The sequence below is a fragment of the Macaca mulatta genome, chromosome 20 (genome assembly GCF_049350105.2).
Source record: "Macaca mulatta isolate MMU2019108-1 chromosome 20, T2T-MMU8v2.0, whole genome shotgun sequence".
Taxonomy (NCBI): domain Eukaryota; kingdom Metazoa; phylum Chordata; class Mammalia; order Primates; family Cercopithecidae; genus Macaca; species Macaca mulatta.
The window spans coordinates 30131881-30148313 of record NC_133425.1 but is presented as its reverse complement, the minus strand read 5'-3'; the positions used below and the strand labels follow the sequence as shown (position 1 = coordinate 30148313).

Here is a 16433-nt window from a genome sequence, read left to right as displayed (position 1 = left end):
TGGGGAGCTGGGCCCTTCCAAGTTCAAGAGCACTCCTTCCTGGGCCTTAGCCTCCGCCCTCTCCCCTGTGCCCCAGGCTCAAAATCACCTCTTTTACTCCCTAAAAATGCATTTCTTCCTTCTTAGCTAAGCGAGCACCCCTGGATTTAACTAATCCAGAGAAATCATTTTCAAACCCAAGTCTGACAGGGCCACTCACCCTCCTCAAGAACCCTCCATAGCTCTTAGTACCAGCTCTTCATCCTGATTTCCAACCCCAGCCGTGCCCCAATTCCCGCTCATCCTTCCCCCTGCTTCTCCAAACCAAATCTAGAGGAAATCAGAAATCCTTTCCCACTCCCTTAACCTACCCAGCCCAGATTTTTGCTTTTTGCTTTTTTTGCCCAGATATTTTTATCCCCACCAAATCCTTGCACAAACTGTGTCTTCTGTTTAGAGCGGTTCCCTGTCTCCCAAATGGCCAACTCCTATTCAGCTTTCAGTACCCAGCCTATGTCGCCTCTTGAAGAAAGACTTCTCTGACATTTCTGATGCAGTTCTGAGCACACTGTGTGGCCCTTGCCTGGGTCCAGGTCTGTCTTCCCAACAAACTAGAGCCTCCTCAAGAGCAGGATTGGTTGGGTGTGGGGACTCATGCCTGTAATGCTAGCATTTTGGGAGGCTGCAGCGGGAGGATCACTTGAGCTCAGGAGTTTGAAACCAGCCTGGGCAGCAGAGTGAGACCTCGTCCCTTAAAAAATAAATAAATAGGCCGGGCGTGGTGGCTCACGCCTGTAATCCCAGCACTTTGGGAGGCCGAGGCAGGTGGATCACAAGGTCAGGCAACTGAGACCATCCTGGCTAACAGGGTGAAACCCTGTCTCTACTAAAAATACAAAAAAAAAAATTAGCCTGATGTGGTGGTGGGCGCCTGCAGTCCCAGCTACTCGGGAGGCTGAGACAGGAGAATGGTGTGAACCTGGGAGGCGGGGTTCACAGTGAGCCAAGATCGTACCACTGCACTCCAGCCTGGTCGACTGAGCAAGACTCGGTCTCAGAAAATAAATAAATAAATAAATAAATAAATAAATAAATAAATAAAAATAAAAATTTAAAAGAGCAGGACTGATCTGATTTATCCCTGGAGTCTCATTGCTCAGCACAGGACTGGATTCAAGAAGGGCTAGGCTGGTTAATATCTGTATGTCTACCTTTCTAGAAGAATGGTCCAGTCTTGAATGTTAGGAGACAGTTGAAGGGAAGTCCTGCGTGATTATGGCAGTGATGGTTATCCCAGAGATGGGGAACAGAGAAAAATGCTTTCAGTGTAATATGACAGAGTTTGGATGAAGGAGTACCTTAGTTTGGGTTCCTCCAAAAGGAGACCCTGAGATGAGAATTTGTGTGCAACGACTTTCCTGAGGAGGTGGTTCCAGTATGGACTGTGAAGGAGTAGGGAAGAGACATGAAACAAGGAGAAAAGCCAATAAAGCATGTGGTTCTTTGTTTTGAGACAGGGTCTCGCTCTGTCACCAAGGCTGGAGTACAGTGGTGTGATCACAGCTCACTGCAGCCTCGACCTCCTGGGCTCAAGGGATCCTCCCACCTGTTTCCCGAATAGCTGGAACTACAGGCACGCCACAACACTCGGCTAATTTTTGTATTTTTTTATACAGATGGGGTTTTACTGTGTTGCCCAGGCTGGTCTCAAAATCCTGAGCCAAACTGCCTCAGCCTCCCAAAGTGCTGGGATGACAGACAGGTGTGAGCCACCGCATCTGGCGCAAGGCTGTGTCATTTATCAGGTTACCACCAAGAGCAGTTGGAGCCTGATCCCAAAAAGGACACTCTGAGACACTGTGAAGAACGCACCATAGCAATGATCCTTGAGGGTCAGCTGCTTGGGGTATTTATTTCCTGATTTGTGTCTGTCACTGGCTAAAAGCTGCAGAAATGCCCACACACGCTTCAGACCTGCTGAGAACACGGAACACACTCCCTCCTCCCAAGAGCAGCCTCAGACGAGAAACTCCGGGAGGAGCTGCAAGTCAGGGTGTCTGGAAACTGTCTGTATGTGACTTCCAAGGTGGGCCATGCAGGTAAATGGGTGGGGCACCCACAGTGTCTGCTTCAGGGGTTGATGAGTTTAAAGTGTCTGAGAGAAATCCAGTGCCAAGTGTCAGAGGACACGTGTGTGTGACAGACACTTCAGATAAGGTCCATTCACCACGGCCGTCAAAGGCCTTCATGATGTGACATCTCCTTCCTCTTTAGCCTCGCCCCCTCTTGCTTTCCCCATTGCTGGCTCCAATTCAGCCACAGTGGCCTTCTTTTCTTTCTTCCAAGGCGTCAGACTCTCTCCTCCTCCCTGGCCTTTGCACCTGCTTCCTGTCTGCTGGGAATGCTCTCCTTGGCGCCTTGCACGGCTGGCTCCTTCATGTTCAGCTCTCAGCTGAGACCTTACATTTTACTACCTGGTGAAAGTAATCTCTTCCCCACCTCCCCTAACTTAGTTCTCTATTTTGTCCTTTGTACTCTCTCTCTCCTTCCTTCCTGGCTCCTTCCTTCATTAACAAACACATATGGAGACTGGCTACATACTGGACCTGTTGTAGACACCAGGGAGAAAATGGTCAGCAAAACAAATGCACTGCCTGCTCCCTGGAGCTTCTGTTCCGGTTGCAGAATCAGATAGAAGCCAAAAAAAATAAGGGCCAGGCACGGTGGCTCATGCCTGTAATCCCAGCAATTTGGGAGGCTGAGGTAGGGGAACCACCTGAGGTCAGGAGTTCGAGACCAGCCTGGCCAACATGGTAAAACCCCGTCTCTACTAAAAATACAAAATTAGCTGGGTGTAGTGGTGCATGCCTGTAATCCCAGTGGAGGCTGAAGCAGGAGAATCACTTGAATCCGGGAGGCGGAGGTTGCAGTGAGCTGAGATCATGCCGTTGCACTCCAGCCTGGGCAACAAGAGTGAAACTCTGTCTCAAAAAAAAAAAAAAAAAAAAAAAAAAAAAGCCAGGCGTGGTGGCACATGCCTGTAATCCCAGCTACTCAGGAGGCTGAGGCAAGAGAATCACTTGAACCCGGAGGTTCAACCTCAGGAGGCAGAAGTTGCAGTGAGCCCAGATGGCACCACTGCACCCCAGTCTGGGTGACAGAGCGAGACTCTGTCTCAAAAAAACAAAAACAAAAACTCCTACTTGCAAGAGCACTGCATGCTCGGAAGGAACTAGGGAGGGGCTGTGGCATGGACACCAGGGAAGCACTGGCTTTAGCTAGGCGATCGGGAAGGTACCGCTCCTTCATTATTCATGTCACCTTTGTACTTGGCTGTCATCTGTCTCCCCTACTAGACTTCGGCTCCCTGAAAGCAAGAGTCATAGCTGCTTGGTTCCCCATTGTCTCCCCAGAGCCTGGCACAGGAGTGCTCAATAAATATTTGGTGAATGAATGAATGCCAATTTGGGCATCCTCAAGATAGGAAGGTGGTTACAGGCTGGGGTGGGGGGGGACATTCTTCGGGGAGAATATATGGAAGGGAAAGAGCAGGAGACCTGGGAAGACCGTGGGAGAGGAGCCTTAAAAGGAAGAGATCTGGGGACCTGGGAGAGGCTGGGGCCAAGGACGCCTCACCTTTTCCTCGTGCCCATACATGCTCCCTGCAGCTTCTAGCTCTTCCTGATGAGCTGGAAAGGACTCTGAGGACCTATCGCTTCCAACACCAGAGGTCCCTAGAGTCTGGACCCAGGGGGCCACCCTGGGACATAGGGACTCAGATGGAACCTGAACTTCTTCACACCTGAAACCCGTGACCCCATCCTCCATACCTGAAAACCCCTGGCCCCATCCTTCTCTGCTGGGACTTGGCTCAGGTCCTGGGTGTCAGTCACTCCAGGAAGCATACCTTGACTCCCAGTCTGGGTTAAGAAGCCACCTTCTGGCTTCTATAGCCCCCAGTGCTTCCTTCAGTCACACCCTGGCCACACCAAGTGTCATCCTCTGTCCAAGTATCTGCCTCCTCAGCCTGGGGCTCTCCAGGACAGTGAGCCTGACTCATCTCTAGACCCAGCACCACCCAGCACAGGGCTAGGCTGGGAGAAGCCTCAGGTGGTGGCAGATGGGCCAGCAGGGACAGTAAGTAATGGCTCTGAATGTGCCGATTGTTCTGCCTTGACTGGGACACCTGGGGGTGGGAGGGAGAAAGGGTTAAGCTGAGGCTTAACCCTTTCTACATGAAGCATTCAGGTGATCCGAGATGTTGTGGGTCAATAGTAAGACAGAAGCTGTACCTTAGTGCCCAGAACCAAAAGGTGGGCACAGCTGGCACTCTGGGTAGAGCTCCATCCCTCAAGGCCCTTTAATAGGGGAAAAAATCTAGGAACCAAAGGCAGTGCAGGAGGGGAGCAGATTAAGCTTGTTCCTTTCTTTCCTTCCTTCCTTTCCTTCCCTCCCTCCCTCCTTCCTTTCTTTTCTCTTTCTTTCTTTCTCTTTCTTTCTTTTCTCTTTTCTTTCCCCTTCCTTCCTTTCTTCCTTCTCTTTCTTTCTTCCTTTCTTTTCTTTTTTTTTTTTTTGAGATGGAGTCTCTTTTGTTGCCCAGGCTGGAGTGCAGTGGCGCCATCTCTGCTCACTGCAACCTCTGCCTTCCGAGTTCAATCGATTCTCCTGCCTCAGCCTCCCCAGAAGCTGGGATTACAGGCGTGTGCCATGCCCAGCTAATTTTTGTATTTTTAGTAGAGACGGGGTTTCACCATGTTGGCCAGGCTGGTCTCGAACTCCTGGCCTCAAGTGATTCACCCGTCTTGGCCTCCCAAAGTGACATGAACCACCGTTAAGAGCTTATTTCAAGAACAAAGGGAAGGGTGGGCACAGTGGCTCACACCTTTGGGAGGCCAAGGCGGGAGGATCCCTCGATCCCAGGAGTTCGGGGTTGCGGTGAGCTATGGCACCACTGTACTCCAACCTGGGCGACAAAGTGTGACCTCATCTCTTAGGACAAAAGAAAACAAAGCAAAATATAGAACTGAAGAAGGAGTAATGAGGGCGGGAAGATTCGGTGGGGCCTCAGTTGGAGCTCTTGTCCTGGCTCTGCCACTATCTGTACAGTCCTGCGCGGGTCGCCACCCTTTCCAGCCTCAGGCTCATCTGATACTTGAAGCAGGAAGTGCAGGAGTGGCTATCTGCAAGGGCTGAGGCTGCAGGTCCCGCTGCGGCCACAGGGCAGTGGCCTAGAGACGGCCGGGGACAGAGCCAATGCGGGGGCGGGGCGTTAGGGCCAGGCTCCCGCGCGCATTCAGAGACAGCACGAGGGAGACGTGGAATGCGTGTGTTTATGTAGGTAGAAAAAGTGCACAGAACAGTGAGGGTGCAGGGAGCAAGGACGTCCTGGCCTGGCCTCCGATTCGCTGGAATTGCAAGGACCCTCCCCCAGTCAGGGGGCTCCCTCAAGGGTGGGAATAGAGAGTGGAGGCTCGCACGGGAGCTCTCGTCTGTGTGCGATTCACTTTGTGGGCGTGTGGGTTTAGGTCTGGCTGGGCCTTTTCTGAACTTGACCCCTGAGGACTCAGAGTACCTTAGGGGCGGGGCTCTCCAGTGGGTGGGGCCTCACACTCTGAAAGCCAGGCCTCTGGGTCTGCAGGACCCGCTTTACCGGGAGGGCGCGGCCTCCGGGGGAGAGGGCGAGCCGAGCGGGCTGTCAGCCGAAGAGCTTCAGGAAGCAGGGCTGGCAGTAGGGCTTGCCGGCGCGCTCCTGGAAGGAGCCCTTGGTGAGCGGGCGCAGGCAGAAGGTGCATGTGAAGTGATCCGGGTGGAAGCGGCGGCCCAGGGCCGACACGCAGCGGCCGGTAACCGGGAGGCCACACGTGGCGCACAGCGAGCCGCGCCGTGCGTGGAAGTGGTTCTCGCACAACGGGCGGCCCTCGTGCTCGAAAAAGCTGCCTCCCGAGAAGGGCGCGAAGCATTCCTGGGGAAGGGAGGCCGCGAAAGAGGACAGAAAGGTCAGCGGCCCCCGCCAGCCAACGCGCGTTACTAGCGGATAACGCCATGGGACCTCGCCGCCCTTCCTAGACGCGAAGCCTCCCGTCCAGTGGGACCCTGCCGGAAAACTCGCCCAACCCGAGGCTCCTAGCAGCACCTCCAGTGACCCGCCCCTCCAAGGCCCCGCCCCACAGCCCTGCACCCTTGACCCGCCCCTCCAACGCCCCGCCCCGCAGCGCGCACCCTGCAGACGAAACAGTCCGGGTGCCAGAGCGCGCTAAGCGCCGAGATGTAGTTATCCAGGATGGGACCCTGGCAGCCCTGGCAGCGCGGGGCGAACAGCTGCAGGAAGTCCCGGCGGCAGTAGGGGCGGCCCTCGCGCTCATGAAAACCTAGGAGAGGGAACCGAGTAGGCTGAAGGCAAAGGGTGCGGGCAGGACCGGGGACCCACAAGATCTGAGATCTGGGGCGGGAGGAGGGGCAGTCCGAAGGAGGCTTGGGGAAGGAGGAGCCGGGTCTGGGGCGGGACGGAGCGGGAGGGCTTGGGTCCGGAGTCTGTGTGGGAGAGGGCAGGGCTAGAAGAGAGCAGAAGGAAAACCATGGCCCTGAGGACTCCGGAGATCGGAGGGACTGGGGCGAGACGTCGAGGGGACCCGCAGCTTTTAAGGTGGGAGTCAAGTTCACTCTCACCCTCATCTCCGAAGGGCTCCCCGCAACTGACGCAGCAGAAATGCTCTGGGTGCCAGTGAGTGCCCAAGGCGGTCACCATTTTCTGCAGGGAGGGAGAGGACACTCAGCGCGGCCTCCGTGCCTTCGCGCCTTCCTCTCCCGCGCGGAACCCGGGTGACTGGGCTAAGGCATGCGTGGGGGGAGGGGGAGAAGATCTAACTAGGAACGTGGGAGTCAGAAAGGAAGAGTGGAGTCCAAGGGGCCGTGGACATTGCCAAGGGGTAGGGGTAGGGTAGCGCGGGTGGGGCCGGACCCATGCTGTGGAGGCCCGTCCCACAGCTCTCCGGGTGAGACAGGGCGGGCTCAGTGCGGCCGGGCAGAGCTCACGTGTCGGATGGGCTGGTTGCAGAAGCCACATCTTGGCGAGAAGCGCTCAAAGTAGCACTCGGGGCAGAAGGGGGCTCCATCCTTCTCGAAGAAGCTGCTGCCTCCCAGGGCGGTGGAACAGCCTCCGCAAACGAAGTGCTCGGGGTGCCAGGCGCGGCCCAGAGCCGTCACCACCTGCGAGTGGGAGGTGAGGCGTGGTCAGAGCGGCTCTGACGGCCACATGCCCAGCGAGGCAAGGTTTACGCGGCGTTTTTCGAGTCCTCTCTGAGCGATCAGAATAAAGAATCCAGTGTTCCAGATCACGCAGCCTGTAAGCGATGGAGATCCAGCTCCCATCTTCCACCTGCGCTCCAGGATTGACCTATGCATGAGGCACAGCAGGCACAGAGCCTGGAGCCCACAATACATTTAGGGGCCCATAAAAACGTTTTACTTATTTTTAAATCAGAGTTAAGACCAGGCTGGGTGGCTCGTGCCTCTAATCCTAGCATTTGGGAGGCTGAGGTGAGAGGATTACTTGAGCCCAAGAGTTTGAGACCAACCTGTGCATCATGGCGAAACCCCATCTCTACAATAAATAAATAAAATTAGCCGGGCGTGGTGGCGGGCGCCTATAGTCCCAGCTACTCGGGAGGCTGAGGTGGGAGGATTGCTTGAGCCCAGGAGGTCGAGGCTGCAGTAAGCCACGATGGCACCACTACACTCCAGCCTGGGTCGCGGAGTGAGACTTCGTCTCAAAATAAATAAGAGGGAGGAAGTGAAAAATCAGTTTTTAAAAATTCAGAATAAAAAAATGAACTAGAAGAAAATGCTTTAATATATAATAATAACATACCCATCTTTATACCAACACAGGCATAAAAAACTATGTATTTTAATGGACAAAGGGATTCATGAAGATGAAAGTGCCTATGATTTACAAAAGTCACAATGCCACCCTCCTTTGCTGAGATGGGCAATTCTGGGCTAGGAGTCAGGTACTTGATCTAGCAGGGGGCACTAGGTTAAACCCTAGGCACAGCTGTTGTCAATCACATCTGCTCAGTCAATAAGCCAAGGACCAGTGAACCCAGTCCAGACTCTGATGGAGGAAGAGAGAGCCTTTGTAGATGCATAAGAGATGGTGAGTGGAGTCACTGAGTGTTTTGTGAAGATTGGATGAGATGAGGGTTTGTAAAGGAGCTGGCACAGTGCCTGGCACACAGTAGGACCATAATAAATGGTAACATGGTTGGAATTTTCACCCTACCACTAATCTGCTGTGTGGTTCAGAGCTTCAGTTTCCTCATCCATAAAATATAAGTAACAATGATACCCACTTCCCAGATTAACTTATTAAAAGGCAACAGCATAAAGCCCAGCTCCCACTAAAGATGGGTCTGTGATAGGTCGCTGCCTCCCTTCTCACAAGGCTCCACTTACTTGCCCAGCAATAGGTTTATTGCAGGAGCCACAGAGGCCCTTGGCCTGAGTGGGTACACCCCGGCGACTGAGGTCAGACTGCAGCAGCCCCAGCATGGTGTCTAGGCTGCCCTTGCCAGTCGGCTCCGGTGGGGACGGGGAGCCCTCGTTTGTGGAGCTTGCCACTGGTGGCTGGGTTGGCCCAGAGGCTGGAAGCTGCAGCGGGGAGGACATGAGAATTGAGTCAGCAAGGCAGCAGATGTGGAATTGTCTAGAAGGGGTTGGGGAGCCACAAATGGACACTGGCCCACTGCCCAACTCACATGGTTTTGAACACGGAAGTCAGAGAGTGAGGCCATCAGTCTATCCAGCTCCAGAGTGGCCGAGGTGGCAGAAGGCTTTGGGAGGCCAGGAGATGGGCTGGAAGGGCTGTGAAGAACATGCTTGTGTCATCTCAGAGCCTCCCAGAGCAATGCTCCCTCTAGTGACTCAGACATCCAGGACTAATCTCCTCTCAGCCCTGACAACAATGCCAAACTCACAGGCTGGGTCTTTTCTTGTCTTCAGACTGGTCCTCCTTCTGCTCTCCTGAAGCCACCTTGCTAGATGGGAACTGAGACATGATTTCATCTGGAGAGAGGGGAGGAGGAAGCTGCATAGAGGGCTGTGCTCAACGCACCCTCCCACTTGAGGCTTTAGGTCCCTTTAACTGCTACTCTGGGAAGTGTATTCTTCTGAGTCTCTGCCCTGCCCTTCCCTCCCCTGCCCCCATCCCATCAAGGTCTCTCTCAGTCACCCTGGTACCTGTGATGTTGAACTGGGTGGCATTAAGTTCCTGAAGCAACCGATCTAGCTCACAGAGCCCAGTACCCAAGACACCGCTGGAAGAGGAGAATGGAGGGGCCGCCGGGGCTGCAGGCTTTGGGGACCGAGGCTTGCATACCGTGCTGGGAAGCAGAGTGGGAGCCTGGGTTCAGGGGTGGGGAATCCAAGCCTCCTCACCTGTACGGATGAGCCTCAGTTGGCCCCCTATGCCCTGGTTGCCAGACCCCTCACCTGTACAGATGGTCCTTGTCCCCCGAGGCTCCTGAAGACTCCCCAGACCCTGTCTACAGAGCGGAGACGCACAGGTGGGATGACAGGCCTGCACTCTGCCCCACTCAGGCTGAGATCCCCATACACTAGGCCAAGTCTGGCCCTAGTGGCTGCCCCAGGCCCCAACATCCGATCTCACCTGTGGCTGGTGGCCATAGGATGGGGGAGGGGTGAGAGGCTCTGCAGGGCGCTCTTTGGGAGCCCCTGACCTTGGCATGTGCGAGGTGGTAGTCTCCAGGTCAGAGAGCAGGGCGTCTGCAGGAAGAGGACATCAGGGAGAGAGACAGGGGTCACGGTTAGATCGGAAGATAAGGTTCCCAGTGGGTAGTACTGGAGAAGGACAGAAGCCATTATTAAGAGCAGAGGTCAAAGGGCCAGAGCCAGGCAGAGCACTGCTCAAAGGGTAGCAAGGAATATTTATGACCAGAATATCCCAGTTGCTCACGCTGGGAGCCAAGCACAAACCCAGCCTCCTGATTATTTTATTCTCCCCATCTTCTCTGATGCAGTCAAAATGGGCTCTTCAACCAAGCCAAATTTGGCTCCCCTCCAAACTGCTCCATTGGCCCAGTGCCTGGCCCCCAGCTTTCTCATTGGACGCTCTCTCTTCCGTGCTCCTTAACTCCTCCCCCTACCTACACAGGCCCCGCCCAGCCTAGCCACTACCAGGCCCCTGAGTCCCGCCCTGCGCTCCTCACTGGCGCTTCGCTGGGACCTGTCTTCTGATTGGCTGCTTCTCTGCGGTACCGCAGTTACCCCTACCGAGCAGCGCCCTCTACCGCCGGGGGCCGGAATCCCCTCTCTCCGGTGGAGCGCGCAGCCTTCCAGCCCCACGGTCCGCAGGGAGGACGAGATACCTGGGTCCTCCTTTCCGGACAAGACACCACTCTCCATCCCTGCATACCGAGATCCGGGTCCTTTGAGCCCCTTCACTTCCAGAACCCAGAAGTCCTGCCCTCAGTCTTCGTCTCTGAGCACCCGCGTGAAACCCTGAAGCCTTCGCGGGCGCCTAGGCACTCCTGAGCTACTATTCTCTTCCTTCCTCCAAGGACCCGACCCTCACCGTGCTCAGGAGCCCTTAACTCCTCCTCTCCCAAAACCCTGGCGCAGGCAGGCCCTCTTTTTTTCTCCAAAACTTGGTGCCAGACTTTCCCGTGCCCTCTACTTTCCCGGTCCCCGGGCCGAGGCCCCTTTAACCCCTCCCTCCCCAGAGCCCCGCGCCCGGGCGCCCGCGGGCGCCGCACCTCCCTTTCCACCCGCCGCAGCCTGGGATGGAGGAGCGGAGCGAGGGAAGAAGGGAGGGAGCGGCCGGCCCGGGAAAGGCAGGAAGGGAGAGGCAGGAAGGGGGACGTGGAGTTGGAAAGGAGGCGCGGGCAGAGGCGAAAAGCAGAAGCAAGAAGACAGGGATGGGGAGATGCGGGAGAGCGACGGCGGGGAGGCAGATCTGGGCAGCGGTGAGGGGCCACGGACCCGGGGATCCGGCCCCACTCACCCAGGTCCTCCATGGCGGGGCGCGGGCGGGTGGCGCGGGGCGAACAGGGCGGGGGCCGTGTCCGGTGGGGGCGGGGGGCGGGGGACGTCCGGGAGCTGGAAGCCCGGCCGTGACCATGTAAGGAAGCCGGGACCCGCTGGGATGGGGATGGGGGGGTGATGAACGGGGGAACCCGAGGTAGGGGCGTGGAAAGGAGGGAGCGCCCCGGCCCACCCGAGCCCAGCCCGCCGGCCTGCCGGGGAGGCGGCCACACCCCAGCCTTGGCCTCAGCTGCAGGGAGCCCCAGGAGGCCAGTGCCAGAAAGAAGTGGCTTCTCCAGACCAAGCCCCGTAGCCGCTCCCTAGGGAGACTTACAGACATGGACTGCGGCCCCCAAGCAGACACCCCGCACAGCCAGAGCCTGAGTCCTAGACAAGAGCCTCCCTGCCACCCATGCCATTCCTGGGAGACTTGTCCCAGACGGAATTTTTGAATTGGTAGCAGGAGAGATGTTCTAAGGCTCAGACCTCAGGTTCAGAGACCTTCCCATCGGAGACCCTGACAGATTAAATAGAGGCCCCAAGAGGCATACATACTAGACACAAAGAAATCTCAAGGACAGGGACAGACACAGTGAACCCACCCACAGACTCTACACTGGGACCTTCCCTCCAAGACTTGGTCATAGACACAGGTAAACTCGAACCCGGGCGCAAGCCCTTTGCAAATTCAGGGAAAACACTCGCAGGCAACCAACCCCCAGCCAGCCTGCAAGACAAAGCCCTTCCTCAACACTGAGGTGGCCCAGGCCTGCTCCCAAACAGCCCTTTCCCAAGTTACTGATGAACTCAGAGCAGAAAGCAAGACAAAGTCTCCAGCCACAAAGTAGCAAGGCTTCCCTGGACTGAGACCCTGAGAAAGGAGGTGGAAACAAGAGGCCCTAGAGGTAGCTGTGGACAGACAACTGTGCGGCAGCCACTCTCTTGGACAGATCTGGGCACTGGACTGTGGGTCTCAACCCAGGAGCAAATCAGAACAACCTGGGGAGCTTTTTAAAATGCCAGACGGGAATAGTGGCTCACACCTAGAATCCCAGCACTTTGGGAGGCCAAGGCGAGCAGGTCACTTGAGGTCAGAAGTTCGAGACCAGCCTGGCCAACGTGATGAAACCTCGACTCTACTAAAAATACAAAATTAGCCATGCGTGGTGGCAGGCGCCTATAATCCCAGCTACTTGGGAGGCTGAGACACGAGAGAATTGCTTGAAGCCTGGAGGCGGAGGCTGCAATGAGCTGAGACTGTGCCACTGAACTCCTAGGCGACAGAGGAGACCCTGTCTCAAGAATAAAAAAGAAAAAGAAAAAAAAATGGGCAAATGACCTGAATAGACAGTTCAATACGTTATATAAATAGCCAATAATTACATGAAAATATCCTCAACATCATTAGTCCCCAGAGTAATGCAAATCAAAACTACAATGAGATGCCACATCATACCTATTAGGATGGCAATAATAAAAAAGACAGGTAATTAGGCCAGGAGTGGTGGCTCATGCCTGTAATCCCAACACTTTGGAAGGCTGAGGTGGGTGGATCACCTGAGGTCAGGAGTTCAAGACCAGCCTGGCTAACATGGTGCAAACAGTCTCTACTAAAAACACACAAAAACTTAGCTGGGCATGGCGGCAGGCGCCTGTAGTCCCAGCTACTTGGGAGGCTGAGGCAGGAGAATCCCTTGAACCTGGCAGGTGAAGGCTGCAGTGAGCTGAGATTGCACCACTGCACTCCAGCCTGGGCAACAGAGCGAGACTCCATCTCAAATAATAATAATATTTTAAAGGCCAGGCTTGGTGGTTCATGCCTGTAATCCCAGCACTTTGGGAGGCCGAGGCAGGCGGATCACCTGAGGTCGGGAGTTTGAGACCAGCATGGTTAACCTGGTGAAACCCCGTCCTACTAAAAATACAAAAATTAGCTGGATATGGTGGCAGGCACCTATAATCCCAGCTACTCAGGAGGCTGAGACAGGAGAATCACTTGAACTCAGGAGGCAGAGGTTGCAGTGAGCAGAGATCGTGTTAGCCTGGCTAACATGGTGAAACCCAGTCTCTACTAAAAACACACAAAAAAATTAGACGGGCAAGGTGGTGGGCGCCTGTATTTCCAGCTACTTGGGAGGCTGAGGCAGAAGAATACTTTGAATCTGGCAGGCAGAGGCTGCAGTGAGCTGAGATCGTGCCCTGGCACTCCAGCCTGGGCAACATAGCGAGACTCCATCTCAAATAGTAATAATAATAATATTTTAAAGACCAGTCTCGGTGGTTCACGCCTGCAGGCCGAGGCAGGCGGATCATCTGAGGTCGGGAGTTTGAGACCAGCCTGGTTAACTTGGCAAAACCCTGTCTCTACTAAAAATACACAAATTAGCTGGGCGTGGTGGCAGGCAGCTGTAATCCCAGCTACTCGGAAGGCTGAGGCAGGAGAATCACGTGAATTAGGGAGGCAGAGGTTGCAGTGAGCAGAGATCGTGCCACTGGACTACAGCCTGGGTGACAGAGTGAGACTCCGACTCAAAAAAAAAAAAAAAAAAACCTGAAAAAAAGAGGCATTTAACAAGTTTTTGTGAGGATGTGAAGACATTGGAACCCTCACACATAGCTGGTTGGAATGTAAAATCATTCACTAACTTTGGAAAATAGTCTGGCAGTTCCTCAGATGTTTAAACATAGAGTTATATGATCCAGCAATTTCCCTTCTAGATATGTAACCAAGAGAAATAAAAGCATATTCCACAAAAAAAAACTTGTACGAGTATTCATAGCAGCATTATTCATAGTAGCCCCAGAGTGGAAACAACCCAAATGTCCGTCAACTGATGATTGAAGAAACAAAAGTGGCATATCCGTGTCTTAGTCTGTTTTGTGCTGCATCATGGAATACCTAAGGCTGGATAATTTATAAAGAACAGAGATTTCTTTCTTTGTGTTTTAGAGGCTGGGAAGTCCAAGGTCAAGGGCCCTGCATCTGGTGAGGGCCTTCTTTCTGCCTCATCCCACAGCAGAAAGTGGAAGGGTAAGACAGTGCAAGAGAGGGGGTGGGGTGGGGGCAGAACCCATCCATTTATCAACTGTCCACTCCCTTGATAACAAACCTACTCATGCAATAATGCCATTAATCCATTCATGAGGGAAGAGCCCACATAACCTAATCACTTCTTGAAGTTCCCACCTCTCAACAGTTGCATTGGTGGTTAAGTTTCCAACACATGAACTCTGGGGGGACATGTTCAAACCACAGCAGTGCATAAAGTGAAACTGTATTATTCCTAATAAGAAGAAATGAGATGATACGGTGTAGATGAACCTTGAAAACATTATGCTATGTGAAAGAAGCCAGACACGAAAAATCACGCACTGTATGATTCCATTTATATGACATGTCCAGAATAGGTCATCTGTAGAGGCAAGATGTAGATTAGTGGTTGCCTAGGATTGGGGGAAAGGGAGTGTTATGGACTGAATGTTTGTGCCTCTCCCACTTTTATACATCAAAGTTTAACTCCCAGTATGACTATATTTGAAGATAGGGCCTGGCTGGGCGTGGTGGCTCACGCCTGTAATCCCAGCACTTTGGGAGGTCAAGGCAGGCAGATCGCCTGAGATCAGGAGTTCGAGACCAGCCTGGCCAACATGGTGAAACCCTGTATCTACTAAAAATACAAAGTTAGCCGGGCACAGTGGCACCTGTAATCCCAGCTACTTGGGAGGCTGAGGCACGAGAATTGCTTGAACCAGAAAGGTGGAGGCTGCAATGAGCCGAGATTGCACCACCGCACTCCAGCCTGGGTGACAGAGCAAGATTCCAAAAATAAAAATAAATTAAAATACTGATGCCCAGTCCAATGTGAGTAAAAAGGTCCCAGGCATCGATAGTTTTTCAAAGCTCTCTGCTTGGTTCTAATGCATAGCCTGAAAACCAGAGACCTGGACCAACACTCACAGAGGCTCAGAGACAGCAAGTGTCAACCTCAGCTGCCCAGAAGCAGACCTTGGCAGGCCCAGTGCAGCTCTCCCCAAAATCAGCCTGCCACTGAGGAGTCAAAAATCTGCAAGCCAATTATTAAAAAGTAAAAAAGCAACAGATGTTGGCATGAATGTGGAGAAAGGGGAATACTTATACACTGTTGGTGGGAATGTAAATTAGCTCGATCTCTATGGAAAACAGTATGGAGATTTCTCAAAGACCTACAACTCTATCATTTGACCCAGAAATCCCACTACTGAGTACCTACCCACAGGAAAAGAAATCATGTAAAAGACAGCTGAACTCGTGTTCATTGCAGCACTATTCACAATAGCAAAGTCATGGACCCAACCAAAGTATCCATCAATAGTTGACTGAATAAAGAAAATGTTGGCTGGCACAGTGGCTCGTGCCTGTAAATCCCAGCACTTTGGGAGGCTGAGGCAGGAGGACTGCTTGAACCTAGGATTTTGAGACCAACTGGGCAACATAGCAAGACCCTGTCTCTTTAAAAAAAATGAAAATGTGATACATATACACCATGGAATAGTACACAGCCTTAAAAAAAGAAATAACGTCCTTTGCAGCAAAATGGACGGAGCTGGAGGCCATTATCCTAAGTAAACTAACCCAGGCGCAGAAAACCAAATACTGCATGTTCTCCGTTGTAAGTGGGAGCTAAGCAATGGGTACACAGGGGCATGAAGATGGAAATAGACACTGGAGACTCCAAAAAGGGGGCGGGTGGGTGTGGGGCAAGGGCTGGAAAATTACCTATTAGGTATAGTGTTCACTCTTAGGGTAATGGGTTCACTAGAAACCCAATCCCCCCAGTGCACAATACACCCGTGTAACAAACATGCACATGTCCCTGAATCTAAAGCAAAATAATAGTTTAAAAAAAAAAAAAAAGATCTGGAAGCCAGGTGATGGAGACCCTGCCTTGGAGACCAAAGCAATGTGAGCCCTTCCCTCTCCTCAATGCCAGCACAGGTCTTTGTCTGTCTCTGGGCATGAGATTCCCTCCACAGCAGGTCTTCCCTCAGACAGACAGCAGTAGGGCACATGACCCAGGAGATGAAAAGGGAGCCAGAGAATGGGGACCCAAGATGGGCAATAGTCAGTAATGCAAAGGCCTTCAACACATCATCAGACTAACAGCATTCCCTCAGCACAACCCTTTCAGCCCCGAGCAAGGTCTGCGTGTCCAGTTGGGTTGCTGTGTCAGAGCAGTGAGGCCCTGACAGCAGGAAGCAGGCTTCCCCTGGGGCCCAAAACCACATCCTAAGCAGCAGCCTGGGAACTCAACCCTGTCCCAATACTTATTAAACTGTCACATGCAAGGGTGGTCTGTATCCAGACACAAAGACCTGAACAAGCCCTTGCTTGGTGGGCGAAGAAACAGAAGCAGACACACCACACAACACGGGTA

At 53.4% G+C, this 16433-nt stretch overlaps 1 protein-coding gene across 5 annotated transcripts; it reads right to left on the bottom strand.

Moving 5' to 3' along the window:
• Positions 1-5291: 5291 nt before the first annotated feature.
• On the bottom strand, positions 5292-11035 carry TGFB1I1 (transforming growth factor beta 1 induced transcript 1). Of its 5 annotated transcripts, none has more exons than XM_077983998.1 (11): positions 10978-11035; positions 9647-9762; positions 9469-9521; positions 9217-9359; positions 8955-9042; positions 8736-8841; positions 8434-8628; positions 7012-7185; positions 6646-6727; positions 6199-6347; positions 5292-5941 (listed from the first exon to the last, which is right to left on the bottom strand). In XM_077983998.1, the coding sequence occupies exons 2-11, from the start codon at positions 9722-9724 to the stop codon at positions 5675-5677; spliced, it is 1335 nt and encodes a 444-aa protein (XP_077840124.1). In that variant the 5' UTR covers positions 9725-9762; positions 10978-11035; the 3' UTR covers positions 5292-5674.
• Positions 11036-16433: the final 5398 nt, after the last annotated feature.

Bases quoted from the DNA above. Each gene is read 5' to 3' on its own strand.
- TGFB1I1 (XM_028840577.2), bottom strand. From the start codon at position 10,401: ATGGAGAGTGGTGTCTTGTCCGGAAAGGAGGACCCAG. The intron at 9,360-9,468 runs GTGAGGGGTCTG...TCTGCTTCCCAG, and splicing joins GACAAGGACCATCTGTACAG to CACGGTATGCAAGCCTCGGT. The intron at 9,043-9,216 runs GTACCAGGGTGA...CCCTCTCTCCAG, and splicing joins CACCCAGTTCAACATCACAG to ATGAAATCATGTCTCAGTTC.